General features: G+C 63.2%; 3 protein-coding genes across 7 annotated transcripts; 1 reads left to right on the top strand and 2 right to left on the bottom strand.

The window, feature by feature from the left end:
• Window positions 1-178: 178 nt before the first annotated feature.
• On the bottom strand, window positions 179-12,230 carry AAMP (angio associated migratory cell protein). Of its 2 annotated transcripts, none has more exons than XM_053948102.1 (11): window positions 12,196-12,230; window positions 4,037-4,189; window positions 3,513-3,632; window positions 3,241-3,380; window positions 3,010-3,154; window positions 2,785-2,868; window positions 2,394-2,509; window positions 1,697-1,800; window positions 1,129-1,219; window positions 710-864; window positions 179-450 (listed from the first exon to the last, which is right to left on the bottom strand). In XM_053948102.1, the coding sequence occupies exons 2-11, from the start codon at window positions 4,170-4,172 to the stop codon at window positions 375-377; spliced, it is 1,167 nt and encodes a 388-aa protein (XP_053804077.1). In that variant the 5' UTR covers window positions 4,173-4,189; window positions 12,196-12,230; the 3' UTR covers window positions 179-374. The 2 variants fall into 2 exon arrangements, with proteins under 2 accessions (XP_053804077.1, XP_053804079.1); XM_053948104.1 differs by lacking the exon at window positions 12,196-12,230 and adding an exon at window positions 4,484-4,811.
• PNKD (PNKD metallo-beta-lactamase domain containing) lies at window positions 4,781-16,553 on the top strand. Of its 4 annotated transcripts, none has more exons than XM_053948108.1 (10): window positions 4,781-4,869; window positions 5,366-5,579; window positions 13,786-13,901; window positions 14,102-14,214; window positions 14,448-14,506; window positions 14,647-14,739; window positions 14,969-15,132; window positions 15,244-15,330; window positions 15,441-15,556; window positions 15,748-16,553. In XM_053948108.1, the coding sequence occupies exons 1-10, from the start codon at window positions 4,842-4,844 to the stop codon at window positions 15,919-15,921; spliced, it is 1,164 nt and encodes a 387-aa protein (XP_053804083.1). In that variant the 5' UTR covers window positions 4,781-4,841; the 3' UTR covers window positions 15,922-16,553. The 4 variants fall into 4 exon arrangements, with proteins under 4 accessions (XP_053804083.1, XP_053804082.1, XP_053804081.1 ...); XM_053948106.1 differs by lacking the exons at window positions 4,781-4,869; window positions 5,366-5,579 and adding exons at window positions 12,746-12,790; window positions 13,396-13,525; XM_053948107.1 differs by lacking the exons at window positions 4,781-4,869; window positions 5,366-5,579 and adding an exon at window positions 12,705-12,790.
• Window positions 6,352-12,275, bottom strand: TMBIM1 (transmembrane BAX inhibitor motif containing 1). Its single transcript, XM_053948109.1, has 12 exons — window positions 12,196-12,275; window positions 8,982-9,225; window positions 8,798-8,880; window positions 8,663-8,727; window positions 8,483-8,536; window positions 8,310-8,360; window positions 8,110-8,149; window positions 7,937-7,974; window positions 7,628-7,715; window positions 7,422-7,517; window positions 7,111-7,164; window positions 6,352-7,013 (listed from the first exon to the last, which is right to left on the bottom strand). The coding sequence occupies exons 2-12, from the start codon at window positions 9,196-9,198 to the stop codon at window positions 6,870-6,872; spliced, it is 930 nt and encodes a 309-aa protein (XP_053804084.1). The 5' UTR covers window positions 9,199-9,225; window positions 12,196-12,275; the 3' UTR covers window positions 6,352-6,869.
• Window positions 16,554-16,576: the final 23 nt, after the last annotated feature.

Here is a 16,576-nt window from a genome sequence, read left to right as displayed (position 1 = left end):
AGCAACCTGCACCCTTCCCTCCTATCCTGACCCCTGATTCCCCCTAGCAGGGAGAGCTAGGATGGGAATCTCTGCCACTGATCCTCAGGCCATGGTTGGATGCCAGGGAGATCCCTGAGGAGGGAGCATAGCTCCCCAGATCCTCTTCCCCCCAACAAGCAGAGTAGATGGCATCCAGTTAAGTGAAATAATTTATATAATTAAAGACATCTTCATACAAAACCCCTGACTTGGCCCCTAGATGGTGAGGGCAAAGCAGGGCAGGCTGGAAAAATTACAAAGCACACATTGGAGAAGGGTGGTGAAACCATGTCCCTCGTCCCTCTGTACACAAGGCGCAGGTCAGCGCCGGGACGCCATCCCTTGACGCAGTTCTAGCGGTCGGGCCGCTGGACGCAGAACACTTTGGCTTGGTGGTCGCCAGAGGTGGTCACCACAATGGAGGCATCCCTGCAGGGAGACAGGGTTCAGAGTTGGGGCTGGGAGCTTCAGTATCCCTGAGCATCACCCCCAGCCCAGCTCTGAAGTACTGCGCTCCCCCTTGAGACCCTCAAGTCTCAGCATGGACCTAGGTTTGTCCCCCACCTTGGGACCAGACCACAAGGGCACTCAAAGAGGCAGCTTGTGATTTGAGCTCCTAGGCTGGAGGCCCCTGCTATCGCTGCTCCCTCCACCCAGCAGGGAAGGGGTCTAGGGGTTGCCTGCTCACTTGTTGACGGCGAAGTCGAGGATTTCAGCAGAGTGCCCTCGGTACTCGCTGATCATCTTCCCCGAGCGGGCGTCCCAGAGCCGCACAGCCCCATCCAGGCTGCAGGTGTACACCACGGCCGAGCTCTCCTCCCAGAGCAGCTGCACGATCCCTGACTGGGGCAGGGGGAAACCACAGTGGGGACCTCTTAGCTCCCCCCCTGTACCCCCACCCCCTCATGGTGTCGGCCATCCCCCCAGGACAGGCAGACACCAGGGCCAAGCACATCCGCTTTGCAGAGACTGCGGCTGCCCTTTGGGGAAGCCCAAGGCTAAGGGAGAAGTACAAATTGGGAACTGGCCCTTGGGCTTCAAGGGAGATCTCCAAAAGGCCCAAAGCCCACCTCCCAGGCCTGGGTGGGGCAGGGGGGAGGGCAGTACCTCGTGTTGGCACTTATGCCTCAGGCTCTGTGTGGAGAGGTCGTAAATAGCCAGTGTGCCGTCAAGATAGCCCACAGCAGCCAGTGGCATCCTACAGACAGGGGAATAGGCATTACATGGCACAAGCGGAAGCAGGGATGGAAACACATAAAGGCTGCAGGTAAAAGGCAAACCCTATGCTGAAGGCTACAATGTACTGAGAGGCTAAGGGACAACCTGATGGCTAGAGCCATCAAACAACCCGCTTGGGAAATCCAACAGTACAGCAAGTCAGCAATCAGCCCATGGTTTGTGAAGATGACAATGTCCTGGTAGGAAAACAGCTGTCTGGAGAGTATCCCAGCCAAGCAGTGGTCAATCAGGCTAGCCCAGAATCCCCACAGTTGCAGGGAGGACTGAGCAGCTGGAGACCCTTGGCCTCATACCAAAGGGATCTGGCATCTTCACACCCAGCTGGGGAGGACAGAGGCAAGAGAAATGCAGCAGATTGAGTGCAAGGGATGCAAATGAATCTGTATGACAAGCCCGGTAAGATGTAGCACTGAAGAGCGGCTGTCCCAACACTCACACATTACAGAAGCCCAGCGACTCCACTGAGTTGGACTCTGCCTCCTCACCCTCGCTGATGGGTGCCTTGGGGGTCACGCTCTCCATCTTGAACACGCACACCACCTGGGTAGAGGGAGGGTGACTATACCCCGAGGGAAGGAGACTCAGACGCACAAAGGTCCCGTTTGTACTCGATACCGAGTCTGCGCCCTCATTAGAACAAGGTGCGGCTCCAAAGCCTCAACTCCTGGGAGCAAACAAGGAACTTCCTTCCAGGAGCCGGGCGGGACCACCCAGCCCGCGCTCCACCCGCAGCGCGAGGCCGCCACCTGCCGGCTGCCGATGGCCGCACACCGGCCCTGGATTCGAGGGTCCCCAGCGCTTCTGGCTCTGCCCCCGACCCAGGACAGGGGACTTGGGGGGGTCCCCAGCGCTTCTGGCTCTGCCCCCGACCCAGGACAGGGGACTTGGGAGGTTCCCAGCGCTTCTGGCTCTGCCCCCGACCCAGGACAGGGGACTTGGGGGGGTCCCCAGTGCTTCTGGCTCTGCCCCAGACCCAGGACAGGGGACTTGGGGGGTCCCCAGCACGCCTGGCTCTGCCCCCGACCCAGGACAGGGGACTTGGGGGGTCCCCAGCACGCCTGGCTCTGCCCCCGACCCAGGACAGGGGACCTGGGGGGTCCCCAGCACGCCTGGCTCTGCCCATACAGACGCACCTTGCCCGTGGCAGAGTTGATCAGCTTGGCGTGACAGTCCACAGAGCCCGTCATGATCAAACTGCCATCCTGGTTGCTGGCTACACACGTCAAGGGGTCCTGATGGCCATCCTGGCCTGGGGGGTGAGCAGCAGGTATGAGCTTTATGTGCCCTCCCCACAGAGACCCAGTGAGCCTTGAAACACACCATCCTGCAGCCTCCACCCTGCCTGGCTCTGCCAGCATCCCGGCAAGCAACAGCCACTGCTGAGGAGAAAAATCCTGTGCCAGGCTCCCTCCTGCCCTCACAGGATGCCTCCTGTCCACCCAGACAGAGGTCAGAGCACACTAGAAGGGGCTGTTTGCCAGCTAGGGAGTAGCCCAGGTGATAAACCTCTTCCTTCTTCCTTACCTTTCAGGACATGCAGAGAGGTTCCCTGCTTTAGGTCCCAGATGCGCATGGTCCCGTCCTCATACCCCACCACTGCTCGCTTCCCTGGGTGAGACAGAGATAGCAGATAGAGACAGGGGCCCCCATCCCCCTACCTCCCATTCAGCACAGACTGGGAGAAGCAGGAGGGCAGATGGCCCACACAGCTGGTGACATTCCACACTCCAGAGAGACCCCACGCCTCACCATCAGGCAAGATCCTGCCACATGTGGCTGGGCATGCTGGACCTTGAAAGGTCTTGCAGTCCCCACTGGGGATCTTCCACATCCAGGTGTTGCCATCAGCTGTACCAGCCAGAAGAACATGGGCTTGAGGGTGCCACTCCATCCACTGGGCAGAGAGAGAGACCAAAGGCAGCGTCACCAAAGTGCTGCCATCCCACTTGCTGGCTGGGGAGCCCCCACAGCACCACTCACCTCCAAGTCCCCCACCTCAAAGGACCACACTTCCTCCTTGGCGTCCACCCGCCACACTTTGATAAGCCCAGACATGTCACCTGTGGCCACGAACACGGAGTCGTGACTGAAGCCAGCACAGGTGACCGAGTCCTTGTGTCCTATAAACATCAGGGGACAGAGACTGCTCAGGCCAAGCTATGGAAGATGGTCAGGAACACAGCATCAGCTGGAGAAAGATGTGTGCAGATAGACACTGCTGAGAGGGGACACAGCTGTTCACTGCACCTCACCTGAGCACTCAAACAGGAGCTCCCCATCACTCACACGCCACACGAAGGCCTTGTCATCCTCTCCGCCTGTCACTGCCAGCGTGTTGGTCTTGGGGTCAAGGCTCACACAGAAGACAGAATCTTGACAAAAGAGCAAAGAGAGGCTACATGGCTACGGTGCCAATCCCGTCTGACGTTCCCAGGGGATCCAAACCCTGTGCGGCACTGGGTCTGGGTGGGACGTTAGCAAGCTGAACTCTCAACCCAGCCCAGTGGGAATCAATTCTTCACGTGGAAGAGGAGCGGCAGAGGCTTTCTGCTGAGCTTAAGGCCAGCTGCCATGATGGGAGGTCCAAAGGGCTCTTCTGCCAGAGCATAAGGCAGAAACAAGCCCAGGGCAGCTCTGAGTCCTGATGGCCGTCCCAAAAAGGCTGAGAGACAGCAGCCTAGCAAGGCACTCTGCGCCCCTGGACTATGGGGAAAGCCAAGATGAGACCAGGTCCCGAGGGGGGTCCCAACTGCTTCTGCCCGTGCCCAGCACGCACCCGAGTGGAGCGAGAACGTGACCTCACTGTCGTCCTGTGCCTCCATGCCGTCCTCCACCCCCTCGTCATCCTCTGACTCCCAAGCCTCGGCATCGGGCTCTTCTGCCCCCTCGTCCTCAAAGTCCACGTCCTCCATCTCCTCGGCCAGGTCATCTGCAGAGGGCGAAGGTCAGGGCGCGGCTCGCGGCCTGCCGGGTTCGGAGGGACAGCGGGGGTCGCTGCGGGACCGGGCAGCGGGGGGATGCGCGATGCCGCCGCGGCCACGAGTCCCAGAGCAGGGAAACCGCAGAGGAACGGGACGCGACACGGGGAGAGGCCGCGGGCCGGGGGGGATGCACCGGCCGGGCCTGGCACTGGGGTGGGGCCGCAGCGCTCCCGGTGCCCCGGCGGGAGGCCGGAGCCCCCGCAAGCCCTGCCCGGTGCGCGGCGCAGGGCGCCCCGTCTCACCCGGCCCGGGCGGGCCCAGCTCCACCACCTCGATGATCTCCTCGTCGCCGTGCAGGTCCAGCGCTCCCGGGTCCTCCCCGGGCTCCATGCCGACCCACCCCGCTGCCGCTGCCGCCGCCGCTTCCGCCGCGCGCCCCGCCCCGCTCAATCGCCGCCCGCCCCAGCCAACCACGGCCCGAGTCCGCGCGCGGATCCCGCCCTTTCCGCCAGGAGGGCGGGCCGGCCCCGCCCTGCGCGGCGCACTCTGGGAGATGTAGTTTTCCGCGCACATACCGCGCGGCGCCACTGGCCGACGGTTTCCGAGTGACGAGACTGCAGCTCCCGGCATGCAGCGGAGCCGCTGGTGCACACCGGCACCATGGCGGCGGCGCGAGGCGGATTGCGGGGTAACGGCGGGCGGGCGAGCGGGTGGGCAAGAGCAGGGGGCAGCCCCGGGGCGGGGGGACCGGGACCGTTCCGCCACCTCTCTCACGGCACTGCTCCGCGGCCTTCGGCACAAGCGCCCCGAGACGCACCCCCGCCCCGCTGAGGAGAGGCCTTAGGGCCACGCCCCCGCTGCGCTTGGCCACGCCCCAGTTGTGTTGGTCACGCCCTCGGCTCAGGCCCCGCCTTCGAGCGCCCTCTGGCGGAAGGGCAGGGCCTGTGGCAGGGGAATGGGGATGGACAAGGATAAGGGCAGGGAATAGAGCCGGGGCAAGGGCAGGAAAAAGGGCAGGGAATAGAGCTGGGGCAAGGGCAGGAAAAAGGGCAGGGAATAGAGCTGGGGCAAGGGCAGGAAAAAGGGCAGGGACAAGGGCAGGGACAGGAGCTTCAGGCAGCCCGGGCTGGGCCCCCCACGCTCTACGCCATGGCTGCCCCTCCCTAATGCTTCTCTCCCCGCAGGACTGCTGGTGGCAGTAAGAGCTTCAGCGTGTCCTGCCAAGGCCTGGGGGCGGCCGGATGCCCGGGGCGCACGGCTCTTTGGGCAGAGCTGCCCCCAGCCAGCGGGACAGCGGGCCAGTCAGGAGCCTGGCAGCGGGGGGCTCCCCGAAGGGGTGGAGTACATCCCCACACGCAAGAAGGGCAAGAACCCCATGAAGCCGGTGGGGGTGGCCTGGTGAGTGGCTCAGCTGGTGGGAGAGGGTTGGCACTGGGAGGCTGCGCTGCTCTGTGGGGCCCGGGGTGGAACAGGGGTCATGGGGGTCTGTAGCGCTGAACAGGGCACTGTCCATGCAGCCCCCGCGTGGCACAGCACCCTTGTTTCCCCACCCACTCTCTCCATCTCCCTGACTTCTGGCTGTTCTGCAGGGCCATTGGATTGCCTTCCGGCATCATCCTCTTCCTCCTGGTCAAACGGCAGGTGGACAAAAACCGCCTCGAGCAGCTCAAAATCCGCCGAACAATGATGGAAGCCAACCAGGGCGAGTACGAGACGGAGCGATACAACAGGATGGTCAGGGGGGCATAGCCACGCTGCCCCCCATGCCCAGGCTGTCGCTGCGGCACCTTGGGGGGACTGGCCAAGGTGACACCAGCCCCGTGGAATGCATGACAGTGGCATCTGCCCTGCCTATCCAGACCATGAAGTGGTTGTGGAGCTGAATAGGGACAAATAAAGTGAAACAGCTCGCTGCCACTGTGGATGCTCCCTCGGTGCTCAGCCCCAGGCTCCGCCTGCCTCAGCAGTGGGGGCCCCAGCTGTTCTGCAGCTGGGCTTCTGCCCACAACAGCAGGGGCTACGGGCAGGGGAGGGAGGCCAGGCTTGGAGCAGTTTGACCTTGGTTTTCCCATTCCAAAGCAGTGTTTGTGCTGCACCAGGCCGCAGCCCCCACTGAGTCTGCCCACAGGTTTTTTGAGGGAGTTGCCACACAAGTAAGACTGAGACTGTCTGGAAAACTGAAGTGTTTTATTTAGCAAGTGCAACTTTGCCCACATCTGTGGCTGCAGGGCCTCTGCAATGTGAGCTCTGCCACGGAGGTCCCAGCTGCCCCCTGCCCACCCTGGGCACAGCCACAGCTCAGGGAGGGGGCATGGCCAGAGCCACATCTAAGGCACAGAGTGAATGACACCAAATGTTCTCTGGCAAAAAAAATCTCAACATGATCCCAGCAGCCACTGCCAGCTCCCTGTGCCCAGGCAGGGCTGTGACATTCCGCTGCCAGCCCAATGCCATTGGCACAGCCTCAGGAAGCGGTGCCAAAGCTGGGCTAAACTGCCTTAACGCTGGCAGCCAGTCCCCCCCACTGCCCTCAGAGGCTTGTTGGGGGATGATCAAGGGAAGCCCTTTCCTTAGCAGCCTACAGGTAGGAATGCCAAAGCATTAAGAGTCACGGTAAGCAGACTATCCTGTACAGAGACCAGAGGAGGGGTGAGGGGCAGCTGGAGAGGGACAGGAGGGGTCCCAGAGCTAATCCCGGCCCACTATCTGCAGGATGAAGGTGAAGATGTAGATGATGTCAGTGTAGATGGTGAGGGCACCATAGACATACTCCTCGGGGCTCAGTGTGTTCTTCCTGTTTCCCAGCACAAGTTGGGTGTCATAGGCAAGGAACTGCAGGGACAGAGAGTGTCAGGCAAGGACCAAGGGGGAATTCCTCCCTCCCCAGTCCCTGCCCCACGCCCTCTGCCCGCTCCAGCTGTCAACTCACCAGCGTGAATGCGATGGCCCCGATGGCTGCGTACAGCATGTGGAGCCAGGGGACCTGTGCAGGAAGGGAGCACGAGCAGGGTGAGCCGGGGTGCTGGCAGGCAGCAGGCGAGGCAGGGCAGGCCCTGCCCGCACCCGGCTCTTGAGGAGCTGCTGCCGATGCTGACACATGCTCTCCCTGCAGGCAAGCTGCCTTCCACACCCTGCTTCCCAGCAAAGGGACCACCCAAACCCCCTGCCTGCACCAGCCCTGGGGATAGCCAACCGGGAATACCCACGGCACCCCACAGCTCCTCTCTCCTTCCCACTCACATATTTGAAGGAGAGGACGATGGCAGTGATGATCCCGGTCACCATGACCACAATGCCCAGCACGCAGAACAGCCCTGGACACGAAGTAAAATCAACCTGATGGGGACACACACACATATGTCACAGGAGAGCCCAGGGTGTCCCCGCTGACCAGCTCCTCACACCTGGCCCATAGAGGGCAGGGCAGGGTGCGTCCCTCTCCTTGCCTTGGTCTGGAAGCAGAAGATGGTCACAACGATGGCCACAATGGCGGTGATGAGCATGGCAATCAGGACAGCTTTCGTCTGGTACATGCTGCAGACAAAGAAAGTCACCTCACACTTCAGTATCCTCCTGCCAGAGGGGTGTTGGAGACCCTCCCCCCCAGCCCCAAACCTGGACAGGAACTCTGTGGTCCCTGAGCCCAAGGGACTGGAGCATCCCCTGGCTCCTGGCAGCCTCTCAGCTGATCTGGCTGCATAGTGGAGGACAGGAGGGACCCCAGATTCTATAACCGCAGGGTCCCCAGGGCGTACCTGGCAATGGTGCCTGTCATCAGCCCCATGGCCAGCGTCTGTGGGAGAGAAGGGTGAGTTCAGTAGGCTGCCCACCTGCCCACATGTCCTCCTATCCCCTCCAGCACACCCAGGGAGAACTGGGGTGCCATGGGGACACCTCCAGGACCCCTTGCCAGTCCCAGCCCACTCACAAAGATGCTCAGCAGGATAATATTCCAGGGGAAGCGTCTCCTGAGGACAAAACAGGAAAGAGGTAAGCTAGTGACAACAACCATGTTATGTCCCCCTGGCCCCCACCACCCAGGGGCAGCCCCAGGCAGGAACCTATCTTCATGCTCTAGAAACACCCCCCATACCCACACACCCCACCCTGGTGGTCCTAGGGACTCACCGGGGACCCTGGCAGCAGGCCAGCACCAGGTAGGTCACCAGGAACACAGCACTGCAAGGAGAGACAGCAGGTGTGAGCCTCACAACCCCCCACCAGGATCAGCCCCTGGGCTGGCAGGCTGTGGATGTGGGGCACGAGCTGGGGGGGCACGAACCAGCAGAGCCCCTACTCACTATGAGGCGTAGTAGATGGCAACATTCTTCTGGACAAAGGAGCGGACAGGGTGGCTGTGGGACAGGAGGGACAAGTGTGAGGGAGAGGAGACAGCAGCTACTGTCCCCTCTGAACACCCCCCGAGGAACTCAAGCTCCTCTCTTTTTCAGGACAGAGGTAAGGAGGATCCCTCTACTCACACAAAGGTGAACACAGAGATGATTCCCACCGTCACTAGGAGCTGCAGGGAGATGATGGCATAGACCTGCAAGAGACAGGGGGGTCAGCACTTGGCCCCCCACCCTGACAGGTGCCCCTGGCCCCTTGGGACTCACCTTGCGGATGAAGGCGTGCCGGACTTTCCTATCGTCCCAGTCAACTGATTGGAAAGGAGAGCCATCCCCAAGGCCGTTGTCACCTGTGAGGGACACTCCTCAGCACCAGGGTCAGCCATGCAGCCCCTCACAGCACCCCTGTTTCTAGTACCCTCCCCCAAAAAAACCAAGGTGCCCCACTTACCAAACCGCATAGGCATGGTGGGCATGGCCATGCCCGGATGAGGGTACCCCCCTGATGCTGGATACCCCCCTGGCTGCGCGTACCCCGCCCCCGCAGGGTACCCCCCAGGCTGCGGGTACCCCCCGGCATAGTGGGGGGGCTGGGGGTACCCCCCAGGGGGCGGGGGGTACAGGGGGTTCTTGTCGTCGTAGAGCGGGGGAGCGCTGGGATGTGACATGCCGGTTCCCTGCGTCTCCCACGGCACCTGCAGGGGACAGAACACGTGGGGCTTCAGCACAGGTCACCCTCCCCGGGCAGGACCTGTTCCTGGTGAGTGGAGCCACAGGTGCAGGGACAAAGGGGATCATGCAGCCACAAAGCCTCCCCCTCCCACTTTAATAGTGGCTCCTAATTAGTAAGGACAAGTTGGCCTCAATGCCAGCAGGTCAATAATAGACGAGGGATGTCCCCACTGTCCCTTGGCTGGGACCACCCTCATTCCTGTGCCCTGAGTCCCCGGCACCTGCGTCAGCGATGAGCCGCGGGCAGGGCACAGCCACGCGCTGACTCAAGCTGCGTCGAGGACATGACCTTTTCAGAAGGGATCTGACCTCTCCAGTCTTTGAAGCCCACCCTGAGTTTACCAGGTCTGTGGCTCCTGGTAGCACCACACTGAGGACAAATGGCATCACCCTGCCAACTGCCTGGGATGGAAACACAGGGTCTGATCCTCATCACAGCCATGCAGATCCCACTGCCCCTCCCATTTCGGGGGTGTCCCCCACCCAACAACTGTATGCGTCACACAGGGGCTCCAGAGCTCCTGAGTCCCCTTTCAAGGGGATGTGACACCCACATCACCTCCGTAGGAGATGGACTCTTCCTCGGGGAGTGGAGTTGGGACCCCCCCTGGGGCTGAGCTTCCCTCCTCGGCCATACCAGGCCCCCTCACAGAGCCCCCGGCAGCTGTGAGCAGGCAGCCCGGGCTCAGGGCCAGCTGGGCTTGGTCCCAGCAGGAGGAGGAGAAGGAAAGCAGGATCTCCAAGGCCAGGAAAACAACAGCGCTGCCAGTAGAGAGTGCCAGGCCTTTACTCACCTCCCACCCCCTTAGCACTGGCATCCCAGACCCCAGGAAGGTGCCAGGACCCCCCACAACCCTCCTGCCCTCAGCTGTGATGTGATCTTGGGACCATCCCAGGGAAGGAACTAGGATCTGATCCTAACCAGGACCAGGCTAGGAGGGGATTGGGAACTTCCTCCTGTGCGACACCAGTGCTTCCCTCAGCCAGGCTGGTCAGGCAGTGATGTCAAGGGCACACCCATGCCAGCCGTGCAGGGCTGGAGGGAGCAGTTCCGTGTCTGTCCCTCCATCCCTCCTGGCATCCAACCGTGACAGCCATGGCAGAGCTGCCACGGTCACACTGCCCTTTGTCATCGTGATGACGACAGCGCCAAAAATAAATAACCACTGTGGCAGTGACCATACGGACAGGAAGTTCACTTTCCCTACATTGTGGTTTCCCAGAGAGCACAGGGGGCCCCCTGGTACCGCCTCATCTGTGGGGTCAGGGGAGGGCCCAAAATAGGACCTTGACCCTAGGAAAGCCTCTGTGACTGACACTCAAGTTACAGGGGGACCAGAGTCCCCAGGAGGGAACCCAGGTGTCTGGGGAAAGCAGGGTGTATTTGGCCAGCACCAGATCAGCGGGGTCCTACCCTGTGCCCATGACCAGCACCTTGTGACTGCTCCAGCCCCTCCTGTTTCCACGGCATTGGGGTAGCCTTGGGCACAGGGAAGGAACCAGCCTGACGGGTCCCAACAGCTGCCACACCCAGGGAAGCAGGCAGCCGAACCCTCCTAGGTCCATGGCACTGCACGGCCCCAAAACTGAGGTCACCAGTTAGATGGCAGATGGCAACCCAGGGCCGGCTCAGTGGCATGACACGGTCCCTGGGGACAGGGTGCTACTCTGCACTGACACCGTGACTCAGCACAGATAAGGCACATATAGCAGGCACATGGGGCACAGCCAACCATGATCCCTTCCACAATCTCATGGGTAGCACAGGGTTGTGTCCCCACCATCCACCGTGGCACCCCTGCCAGGCTCAGGCCCCTGCTACAAAGCTCCACAGGTTCCTGGGGGAAACACAACCACCTTAGGAGGGGATCATGGACTGGGGCAGGGGACAGAGCTCCCCACATTCAGGCTGCCTGAGAAAGCACCTCACTCTTGAAGAACTGGGAAGCTCCCACCTGTACAGCACGGGTTAGTACAACACAGCCTAGTATGGCACAGCACAGAGTGGCACAGCCTGGCATGGCATGGCACAGCCTGGTACAGTTCAACAGGGCACAGCTGCCTCCTGCAGCACAGCACGGCTCAGTACAGCACAATCCAACACAGCACAGCACAACTTGTCCCGGCCCAGCCCAGCCCAGGCCAGTCCTGCTCAGTTGACACGAGAGGGTCAGTACAGCCCACCCAGGCCGGATGTCCCCGCTGGCCCACATCGCTCACACACGACACAAGTTTGCTGGGGTTCAGCATCAACTTTCCACATCCCTGCCCCTCTGCAAGCTCTCTCCCGGGGGCACAGAGGGGACAGAGGCGTCCTCCTGTGCCCCAGCCCCGGCACCCCCACACTGCCCAGTGGTGGTTCCCACGCATCCCCATGCTGTCACTCCACACCTTGCCGGGCACAAACCCGTGCCCACCCCTCCCGAGACACCCCACGGGGTCCGTGACACCCTCCACCGCAGAAGTATCGCTGCCCTCCCACGAACCACCCCGCACCACGCCCCAATTCCGCGCCACGCCATCGCGTGGGGTCCGGAAAACAGCACCAGTGCTAGAGAGGGACCCCGCGCGTAGGGGTCCCGTCCCCCCGCGTCCCTCCGCGCGGGACCGCTCTCCGTCCCCCTTCTTCCCGCCGCCGGACCTCAACCCGACGTGCCCCTACCCACTCCAGTGACGGGGGAGCGGGGTGTCGCAGCGGGTCCCCGGGATTTAGCGACCGGCCGCCCACTCTCGCCCAGTCCCCGTCGGCCTCCGGGACGCTCGGGAGAGCGCTGGGACAGCCCCTCGCCGCCTGTGGCACCGGAGGGCGCAGGGTCAGGGGGGTGGGGGGTCGAAGCGGGCGGAGGGGAGTCGAGAGAACGAGGGGGACCGCCGGGGGTCGCAGGCGGGACTCGGGAGCGGCGGGGGGCGCGGAGCGGGGCGGGCCACCCTACCTGCTGCGCGCTGCTCCGCCGGGCTGCGGCCGCCACGAGACGGGACGAGCCGGGACGGGTCTGACGGGGCGGCGGCAGCCACCGCCCACCGCGCCCCCCCGCGGCGGCTCCGCGCCCTGCACCCGGGACGGCCGGGACCGGCAGCGGGGTGCGCTCTCCCGCCTGTTGCTCCCCGGGACGGACCCCGCCGGCCCTTGCCCGTCCCCCCGGGACTTCCTTCCCGCCGGCTCTGACGTCACTCAGGGACCCCCTTCTTCACGCAGTGACGTCAACGGGGGGACACCCCTCGCAGCGGCGGGGGGGGAATCCCCTCCTCTCGGCGGATGACGCGAGCGCTGTGTGTCCCCCGGGCGTGTGTGTTCCCCCCCCCTCCGCTCCCGGTGCCGCGGCGGCGGGGCCGGCAGGGGGCGCGGCGCGGCGGGCGCGTGACGCCGGTCGGCGGCATGGCCGCGGGGCCCGGCGGGGCGGCGGCGGCGGCGGCGGCGGCGGCCGGGGCGCGCGGGCTCGGGGCCGCCTGCCTGCGCCTCCTCCGCCGCGCCCGCCGCGCCGCCGCCGCGCTCATGGCCTTCGCCGCCCCGCTGCTGTTCCGCCTGGGGTGAGTGAGCGAGCGAGCGAGAGAGTGAGCGGTCGCCGCTGCGGGACCCCCGCAGGGAGGCAGCCACCGCCGCCCGCCTTTGTGCTGCCGCCGGGAGGGAGGGCCCACCACCCTCCCCTGCTTGTCCGGAGCCGCCCGGAGCGGAACCTGCGGCCGCGCCGGCACGGAGAGAACGGGCTGGGGCTCAGCCCGCTCCGGCCGGGGGACTGGGGGCGGGCGGTGTCAGCCCGGCCGCCGGGGCCGGGGATCAGACGCCGACTCCCCCCGCGCGGTGCCGGTCAGCCTCCCGTGCGGGCCGCCTTCTCTCGGGTGTCACCGCTGACCTGCCCCGGTGCCCCGGCCGTGGTCAGGCTAGTCGGCGCTGGCAGGAGCCCCTGCTCCCCGGTTTCGGGCTCCCGCCGCAACAGATGCAGGGGACCCCCGGGTACTGCAGGGATCGCTCCCGGTGTGCCATCCAGGGGTGCCCTCGGCCGGGAATGGGCTTTGCAACCCGGGTCTTTACATGTCCGTCATTGCACCATTCCCCGTCCCGTCCCAAATCGGTGCTGTGCAAACGGGGAGGCCCCTCCGAGCTCCGCAGCCTCATGTCTTTTGCACACCCACAGGCACGGGGGCATTTCTTGCCTCCCTTTTCCTCGGCCCATTCTCTTTCCTGATTCCCCGGAGCATGGCAAGCTTGGGCATCTCCCCCCCCCCCGGAGCATGGGGAGGAACAGCCAGCTCCAGCCCATTCTGGTGAGCACCCCACAGCAGTGCCCCCCCCAGTCCTTGCTGCTCGAAATAGCGGGAGGGTGCCTGCTCGGGGAATCAATCCTGCCCTCACTATGCATCTGAGATGTGGGGTACACACACACACCACCTGTAGCCCTCCCGAATGAGAAAGTGGCCCTGTATGTGTTCCCTGTGGGAGTCACAGCCCCAGCAGTAGCCCCCTTCCCAAGTGGGCTCCTTAGGGGAACTGGGGTTTAATGCCTAGGGGTGTCTGCCCTCCCCAGGTACAGCCTGTACGCCCGCACACGCCTGGGCTACCTCTTCTACCAGCGGCAGGTGAAGAAGGCCCGGGAGCGGTATCCGCACGGCCACTCCGTGCCCCAGCCCTACTGCTTCCCTGGTGAGTCCTGGCCAGCCCCTCCCACACCACGCTCTGCGGTGTCCCCCAGCACTGGCACTTTGGGTTGGGGAGGGGTTGCCATCACCATGCCCGAAGCATGTTTAACTAAGAATGTGATGTAAGATGTGGGGAGTTTGACCTGGACTCCCCCTTTTCCAGCTGGGGGGGATCATGCCTTGATTCTGTCTCTTCCTCCCCAGGGCTGAAAATCCTGCCCATTCCTGTACTCTCCAACAACTACAGCTACCTGGTCATCGACACTGGCTCCAGCCAAGCGGTTGTCATCGACCCCTCTGACCCACTGGCTGTACAGGTGAGACCCTCACAACCACTCTGACCTGGTGTTTGGCTGTCTCCAGTTGAGGGGGTGGCATGTCTCTATATTTTGGGGTTAGAGGGGAGCAAATCTGCCCCTAATCTGCAGCCCTTAGTGCCCAAGGCTAGACTGGAGCATGACAGGGGAGCTGGGGGAGACAGGGTTTAGGGGGAAACTGGTACCTGGGTTCTCTGTCTCTCCTAATTTCTCTGTCCATATTTCCTCCCCAGGCTGCCATTGAAGATGAGGGGGTGATGCTGGAGGCCATATTCTGCACACACAAACACTGGTAAGGGGCAAGAGGTGGCCCTGGAAGGGTTGGTAGCTGCTGTGAAGGCAGCCCCACCTGAGGCAGCCCCCAGCCCTGCCCCATATAGTGGGGGAGGTATGGGGGGGTATATTTAGGGTCTCTGACCTCCCTGTCTGCAGGGACCACAGTGGAGGGAACGAGGCACTCTGCCAGAAGCACAACTCCTGCAGGGTGTATGGCAGCGCTCTTGATGCCATCCCACAGCTCACCAAGTAAGTCCTGCACCCCCCTAGCACCCCTGTAAATCTGGGGGGAGCTTCCTTCCCAACCACCACTGTCTGCAGCACTCACCCACCAGTCCATCCCCCCAGTACCATGTTGGGCAGAGACCTGGCATGCTCCTGACACCAGCGTGCGAGAAAGGTTGCCATGGGAGGCGCGCATTTTGAGGTGCTGGGGTTGGGGGGAGCACCCTGACGGTGCCCCCTGCTCCCGGCACAGCCCACTTGCGGACAGGGAGAAGGTGACCGTGGGCTGCCTGACCTTCGAGGCGCTCGCCACACCTGGCCACACTGTGGGCCACATGGTGTATGTGCTGGACGGGGGCCCCTTCGGCAGCCCCCCCTGCCTCTTCTCCGGGGACCTCCTCTTCCTTGCTGGCTGTGGTGAGTGCACCCAACCCCAGACAGGGGGTTGGGGGATTACCCCATCCTGAGATGGGCTTAGGGGTACCCCCCAGACCCCCCCCTATGACAGGCAGTTGTGTGGGGGTCCAGGCAGGCCATTTGAAGGCTCCCCTGAGACCATGCTCGCCTCCCTGGATGTGGCCATGGGCTTGGGCGAGGACACACTGCTTTGGCCAGGTGAGTGTCCCCAACAGCAGGGCAGAGCTGCTGGTGTCCCCCTAGTCCCCACTGCCAAGGGGGAGAGCTGGGTGGGGGTGATGCTAAGGGCTGCATATGGGGGTCCACAGGCCACGAATATGCACTGGAGTGCCTGACCTTCGCCAGCCTCCTGGAGCTGGACAATTCCGCGCTGGAGCAGAAGCTGCAGTGGGCAGTGCAGCAACGCCAGGAGAAGAGGAGCACGGTGAGGCATGGGGGTCCCTGCGTGCAACACCCACCACCCCGACCCCTCACGGGGTTCCCTTGGCAGGGATGCTGCACCCCAACACCCTCTTGCATGGTGGGTGCCATATGGGCAGGGGGCTCTGGGGGCATTCCCAGCTCCCTGCCAGGGGTGCTGCCTCCAGCAGGGGAGCTGAGCAGCTGCCCCCACAGTGCCCCTCCACACTGGGGGAAGAGCAGACCTACAACCCCTTCCTGCGGACCCACCGTCCGGAGCTGCAGGAGGCCCTGGGACTGTGGCAGGGCAGGGGGGAGGACCTCGATGCCTTTCGTGCCCGTGTCCTCAAGGAGGTGCGGAGGCGCAAGGACCTCTACCAAGCCACCTAGATCTCCCCCCACTCCCCGGATCCCCCCTTTCCACAGGGCCGGGTGATGGTTGGGCACAGGGAGCCCAAGACTGTGTGGTTTATTTTGCTGTGAATCTCCCTCCTGGGGTACAGGGTTGGAGGAGGGGGAAGAGTGGACACCCCCTTAAGTGGGCACCTCATAAATGATCCTTGCCTTTGCTCCCTGGAACTTGGGGGTCACCAGCTGTCTCAATCCTCTCTCGAGGGTTCTGTAGCCACCTGCCTCACTGCTGGGGCTATAGGAATGGCACCAAGGGCTTCTCCTACAATTCCTCCCCCCCCCACTCCCCCGTTTTTCTGGGAATCTCCAATTTCCCCTCCACCACCACCACTCAGCCCCCTCCCCTTAAGCCCCCAGTGTTGTGTATATCCTTTGTGGGGGCTGGGATGGAGCCAGCAAGGGGAGGCGGGTCGGCAGTACTACCTCCAGGCAAGGGGCTCCTCTCCAGCACCCCATCCTTGACGCCGGAGCCCCCCTGTACATACACACACGCACACACACACTGGGACGGGACCATAGGGTCGCACTGCTGGGGTATGGGGGTGCTGCTTCGCTGGGGATCGGAGCCACAATCACCCCCACGCCCCAAATAAAAGACTGGATCGATTTTACTCCTGTTCGTCCCTTTCTCTCC

Source organism: Vidua chalybeata, chromosome 7 (genome assembly GCF_026979565.1).
Source record: "Vidua chalybeata isolate OUT-0048 chromosome 7, bVidCha1 merged haplotype, whole genome shotgun sequence".
NCBI classification, from domain to species: Eukaryota; Metazoa; Chordata; class Aves; order Passeriformes; family Viduidae; genus Vidua; species Vidua chalybeata.
The sequence above is the reverse complement of the archived record's forward strand: the minus strand, read 5'-3'. Positions and strand labels throughout refer to the sequence as shown.

Coding starts and splice junctions, on each gene's coding strand:
- AAMP (XM_053948104.1), bottom strand. CDS start 4,811: ATGCCGGGAGCTGCAGTCTCGTCACTCGGAAACCGTCGGCCAGTGGCG. Junction 2,510..2,784: donor CTCTCTGCATGTCCTGAAAG/GTAAGGAAGAAG, acceptor CTCACCCCCCAG/GCCAGGATGGCCATCAGGAC. Junction 1,220..1,696: donor TCGCTGGGCTTCTGTAATGT/GTGAGTGTTGGG, acceptor CCCTGTCTGTAG/GATGCCACTGGCTGCTGTGG.
- PNKD (XM_053948108.1), top strand. CDS start 4,842: ATGGCGGCGGCGCGAGGCGGATTGCGGG. Junction 5,580..13,785: donor AAGCCGGTGGGGGTGGCCTG/GTGAGTGGCTCA, acceptor TGCCCTCCCCAG/GTACAGCCTGTACGCCCGCA. Junction 15,557..15,747: donor GCCAGGAGAAGAGGAGCACG/GTGAGGCATGGG, acceptor CTGCCCCCACAG/TGCCCCTCCACACTGGGGGA.
- TMBIM1 (XM_053948109.1), bottom strand. CDS start 9,198: ATGTCACATCCCAGCGCTCCCCCGCTCTACGACGACAAGAACCCCCTG. Junction 8,150..8,309: donor GCCTGCTGCCAGGGTCCCCG/GTGAGTCCCTAG, acceptor TTTTGTCCTCAG/GAGACGCTTCCCCTGGAATA. Junction 7,716..7,936: donor ATGACAGGCACCATTGCCAG/GTACGCCCTGGG, acceptor CTTTGTCTGCAG/CATGTACCAGACGAAAGCTG.